A 5,685-nucleotide genomic window follows, 5' to 3' on the forward strand; every position below is an offset into this window, starting at 1 on the left:
ACTATCACTTGTTATTGTGTATTTAAAATAAAAGGAGATATCTAATTAAAAAAAAAAACTAAAAATAAGCTAAACTCGTGTAGCTAATAGTGAGATTCTCCAAAGTTTGGATTAAATCCAAGGATTAAGTGGTTGTAAGTGGAGTGAGTCTTTTTTTATTTTTTATTTTTTATGAGAGTAAGTACTTGTTAAGCTAGGTATATAAAATTATACAAATAGGCAGAAAAGGTCCTAATTAAATTACACCCTTTGCTTTCTTTGTTTATATTATTGATTTTTTGAACAAGGCAGTTACTTTGTTGGCATCGCAATGGCTGTAAATAAGTTATAAGTGCCACTCCCATGTTGGAGAAGCCAAAGCCCTTGCTTTGTCTTTGTTTTGAACAATCAACTGCTGTCGTGTATACCTTTTTCTTTTATTTATACGAACTGTCTTGTATTTCATATTTCTATTTTCTAGCTTTACTAGCTGAAAGATTCCCGCTTTTACCAAAAGAAAAAATGTTTATAAGAAGAAAAGAGGTAAAAAAGTTTACTCCAAAAAAAAAAAAAAAAACTGATGCATGTACAAATTGATTTTGGGTAGTTGGCTTAGTTGCTGCATAGCTCTTTCCTAGGTGTAATACTTTTCTATTCTCCAAAAGCCTAACTTGACTAAATAATTTATTAAGAAAAATCTCACACACGGACCGGTCCACACAGGGGCCTCTATATATCCACTCCCCTATCAAACCCCATCAACCATATTTCAAAACTATTCTCTTTTAGTCTCTTACTGCTGCCTCTCTTTCTCTTTGTAAACATGGGTTCAGAAGGAAGAGGAGGAGGAGAGTTGATTGTGAAAGTGAGCAAGAGGGAGGTTGTGGCTGCAGTGCTGCCACTGCAAGAGCATTGGCTACCACTATCCAACCTAGACTTGCTTCTCCCCCCAGTTGATGTGGGTGTGTTTTTCTGTTACAAGAAGAACACCAGCTTATTGGGAAAGGACCTCTCTAATAATTTTCCCTCCATGGTTAGGGTTCTTAAGAAGGCCTTGGCCCAAGCTCTCGTGACATACTATGCTTTTGCTGGTGAGGTGGTGTCAAACCCTGTTGGTGAACCTGAGATTCTTTGCAATAACCGTGGCGTGGACTTTGTCGAAGCTTTTGCTGAGTCAGAGCTTAAAGACCTCGACTTGTATAACCCTGATGACACCATTGAAGGCAAACTTGTGCCCAAGAAGAAGCATGGTGTGCTCGCTGTCCAGGTTCGTCACGTGTTTCTTATTCCCAATGCATTCACGTACACCCCACACGCACATAGTGGTAATATTTTTGGCAACTGCTAGAGCGAAAATTATCTTTGCGTATAAAACGTCCCTATCACATTATAACGTTAATCTTTCTCCAACCCCTAATACATCTCAAATGAAACTTTTTTTTTTTCCCCTTTAAAGGGAGAAAATTCTGGAAACTTTTTTTGGATATAATTTTTTTTTTCTCCCTAAAATGTGTTTTTGGAAGATGCTAGCCACATAATTTTGCATGCAAACAATTCAATTTTAATAGCCAGTAGAGTATTTTGCGATGAACTAATAAGAAATGAGAATAGTTTTTGAAACTACTTTGAAAGAAACATTATACTATTTTTTTTAAAATTTTTATTTATGATTATCTATTTATAAATAAATAGATCAAAACCAAAAATAGATTTTATCTTAATTAAAACCACTTTTAATGAAGTAGTATTACTTAATTTGTTTTTAAATCAGAAATATTCCTTGTCCTTGTTTAGGCATCTCGTGGAATCCAGTTTGAATGTTTCATTTGCTTTATTAAAAAATTTATGAGTTCTATAAACAGTGGGACCTAGATTTGGATGCAAACGACCGCATTTGCTATCTAGACTCACACATAATCCGAAATGAGGTGGCTGATCAAAGTTTGAAGTACCGTCCCCACACAAGAAACTAATATGAAAAAGATGCGTTTTACTTTTTGGCTTCTTCCCAAATGCAAACTGCTGGTTTTGAAGCTATATCTTTCATTTGGATCGTACGATTATTCGCAGTTTCAGTCTGCCTCTGTTTCTAAACCATGCCGGCTGCCGCACCTTAATTTGCGGCTTCAATTATATTATATTATGATCAATAATTGCTTTGAACAAATCCTAACTACTATTTCTTATGTGTTCTATTTTTTCAGTTTTTTTAATTTAAATTAATTTTTATATATTTTTTGAGGGTGAAAATTAAATTATATGGTTCGTTATATTGAACAATAACTCATAAATTGTTTTTATTTTCTAATGGTCCCGGCTTGTATGGAAAATAAAAGGTAAACTGTTATTGATAAGAAAATATCTTATGTGTGGGATATGTGTTCTTTAATATATAGAGTCCATTTAGATACAGCTTATTTTGCTGAAAATTAAAAACTGAAAATTAAAAACATTATAGCAAAATAATTTTTAAATATGTAAATAGTATCGTGAGATCAATTTTTAATTTTTTTTTTGAATAAAGTGGTTGTGGGTCCCGTAAATAGTGCGTGAACAGTGCATGAATAGTACACAATGTCCTCTGCACAGTGTAATCCGCGTGTACAAACAGTGCAAGTTACTGTTCATAAGCCTAAATGCACTATTCATGTCCTATGAATAATACAAGAGCTGGTAAAAAAAAAAAAAAAAAAGGCAAAAAACGCAAACGCAGGAGGAGAAAATGCAAATCCAAACACTCACATAATGTGTAGGTTCCATGTGCCTATAAAGTCTATGTTAAAGATGAAATTTAATATTGTTTTTTTTTTTTTTGGTAAAAGGAATTAAACTTCACATTATTATTAATATTTTTTGTTTTTACTCACTTTAATTGAATTTGTCAAAAGTAAGGCATTATTTTCACACACATGATATTGCTATAGTTAATTATCATTAACTATTTAGAAAAACAAGTTGTAAAAACTGGATTTGTTTTTTTTTTTTTTTTTTTTTTTTTTTAATTTGGGGGGTGGGGGGGGGGGCAATGGCCCCCCTTTGCCCCAACGTGGGTTCGTCTAATACAGTTCGTGATATTCAACAATAAATCATAAATTGTTTTATTTTCTAGTGGTCCTGGCTTGTATGGAAAACTTAACATACAATACCATCGTATTTTGTTCACTTGCTTTTCTCTTTCCAAAATTCAAAATTATATATAAATTTGATGCACCAAAAGGAAAGAAAGAAAAATCCCTAAATAATAGAGCCAAGAAATAGAACAAAACAAGAGGTAAACTGTAATTGATTAGAAAATATCTTATGTGTGGGGTATATGTATCCTCTCTAGTAATGTGTAGGTTCTATGTGTCTATAAAGTCTACACACTATAAAAGAAAATATGCACATATTTAATATATGAGATAGTTATTGTTATTGAACTATGTTAAAGATGAAATTTAATATTATTCATTTTTTTTTATAAAAGAAATTAAATTTCACGTTATTGTTAATATTTTTTATTTTTACTCACTTTAATTGAATTTGTCAAAGTAAGGCATTATTTTCACACACATGATATTGCAAGAGTTAATTATTATTAACTATTTAGAACAAGAAGCTGTAAAAAAATGGATTTTTTTTTTTTTGGTAACAAAAAAATGGAATCTATTATACATGTAGGACTAACAAACTTCATAAATTAATCAAATTTCAGAGAAAAAAAAAGAATATAATTAATTAAAAAATAAAGGTTCCTTTTGATATTAATTATTATACACAGAAAGTCATAGCCTACTAACCCGATAACTTTGTTAATTGTTTTTTTTTTTTTTTGGAAGGAATAACTTTGTTAAAATTAAAACAGCAACCAATCCAAATAAACGCAACAGGTACATGAATTTGGTGAGGACGAATTAGTCAAATACTAAATGTTTGACAAGGCACGTAGTAAAAAAACATAAATACTAATAGTGACACTTTGGTTTTGTATTTGGAATATGCAGGCAACCGAGCTCAAGTGTGGTGGGTTGGTTGTGGCGTGCACGTTTGACCATAGAATTGCAGACGCCTACTCGGCCAACCTATTTCTTGTGTCATGGGCTGAGATGGCTCAGTCTAAACCCATCTCTACGGTGCCATGTTTTCGTCGTTCTTTACTCAATCCTAGACGCCCTGGTTCAATTCATCCATCCTTGAACGACGTGTATGTTCCAGTGACCTCGTTGCCTCCACCCAAAGACCCACAACCTGGTGATGATTATCTTATTAGCCGCATATACTACATTAAGGCTGACCAACTCAACCTGCTCCAATCACTAGCTACCACAACCAATGGTTGCAGGAGGACTAAACTAGAGTCCTTTAGTGCTTTCTTGTGGAAGATGGTTGCTAAACATGCTATTCTTAACAATGTGGACAAAAAGGTAACCAAAATGGGCATTGTTGTGGATGGTAGGACAAGGTTAGGTGATGGAGATATAGACAAAGCTTCACTCATGGGGTCTTACTTTGGAAATGTGCTATCCATACCTTATGGAGGCAAGGATGTAAATGAGATTGATGAAAATCCATTGAGTTATGTGGCAAATGAAGTTCATGAATTCTTGGATTGTGCAGTGACCAAGGAACATTTCTTGGGGCTCATAGATTGGGTGGAGTCTCATCGTCCAGTGCCAGGGTTGGCTAAGATATATTGTAGTGGGAGTGAAGATGGACCAGCTTTTGTGGTATCATCAGGGCAAAGGTTCCCAGAGTCAAAGGTGGATTTCGGATGGGGCAAGCCATTATTTGGGTCATACCATTTTCCATGGGGAGGTGACTCAGGGTATGTGATGCCAATGCCAAGTCCAAGTTGCAACGGTGACTGGGTTGTGTACGTGCACCTCTTGAAAGGTCAAGTGGAGTTGATAGAGACTGAAGCTGCTCATCTCTTTAGACCCTTGACTTTTGATTATCTCCAAGATACCAACAAAGAATAATTTGCCTAATGTAATTAAATTAAATTTCTTCTGCTACAAAATTCAGCTATATATATATGTGTGTGTGTGTGTGATTAGGTGTGCTATTTAATTACTTAATTTGTCGTGCTTTGTTCAATTTGGATGGCTTCAAATGGTGGAGTTGGAACCTTGGAAGTCATATGCGTACTTATGTATATGTACCTAAATCTGCTCAATGCCTAGTGGGAGTGGACAATCGTTGGCTTCGCAACGTTTATCTTTGACTTTGTTGTATTATATTGTGATGGTAATCTTTATCTACTGTTTGTAATTACCTTTTTTTTTATTCAATGTACCAACCCACAATCTCTTTATCATTAATAATATTAATTGACTACTCTCTCAACTCTTTCAATTCTTCTTCTTTTTCTTTATTTATTAATTTTACATTCATAAATGAAATTTCGATGGGCCTTCCATTGTCTACTGTCTATTACAAGCAAAAATGATAACAGCTGCTATGGTTATATGATTTCATATAGCCACGTTTTTAAGGTGTAATTTTTGTGCTATACACATATATTATGATATATAAAGAGCATTATGATTCATTAAAATTATAGGTTTTTTTTTTTTTTTGAAAAACAAAATAATAGGAATTAGGAATATTACAAATAAAGAGTGATGCTATTGAAACTACAAATTTTACTAAATAAATCTTATATATCATTGTATCATCAATTATAAAAATAGTTATTCAAACATTAATTCATTTATTATATATTGT

General features: G+C 33.2%; 1 protein-coding gene across 1 annotated transcript; it reads left to right on the forward strand.

The window, feature by feature from the left end:
* Positions 1–787: 787 nt before the first annotated feature.
* On the forward strand, positions 788–5,313 carry LOC111994702 (coniferyl alcohol acyltransferase). The gene is made up of 2 exons (XM_065780921.1): positions 788–1,246; positions 3,963–5,313. The coding sequence occupies exons 1-2, from the start codon at positions 803–805 to the stop codon at positions 4,935–4,937; spliced, it is 1,419 nt and encodes a 472-aa protein (XP_065636993.1). The 5' UTR covers positions 788–802; the 3' UTR covers positions 4,938–5,313.
* The last annotated feature ends 372 nt before the right edge of the window (positions 5,314–5,685 follow it).

The sequence above is a fragment of the Quercus suber genome, unplaced genomic scaffold (genome assembly GCF_002906115.3).
Source record: "Quercus suber isolate HL8 unplaced genomic scaffold, Cork oak 2.0 scaffold_250, whole genome shotgun sequence".
NCBI classification, from domain to species: Eukaryota; Viridiplantae; Streptophyta; class Magnoliopsida; order Fagales; family Fagaceae; genus Quercus; species Quercus suber.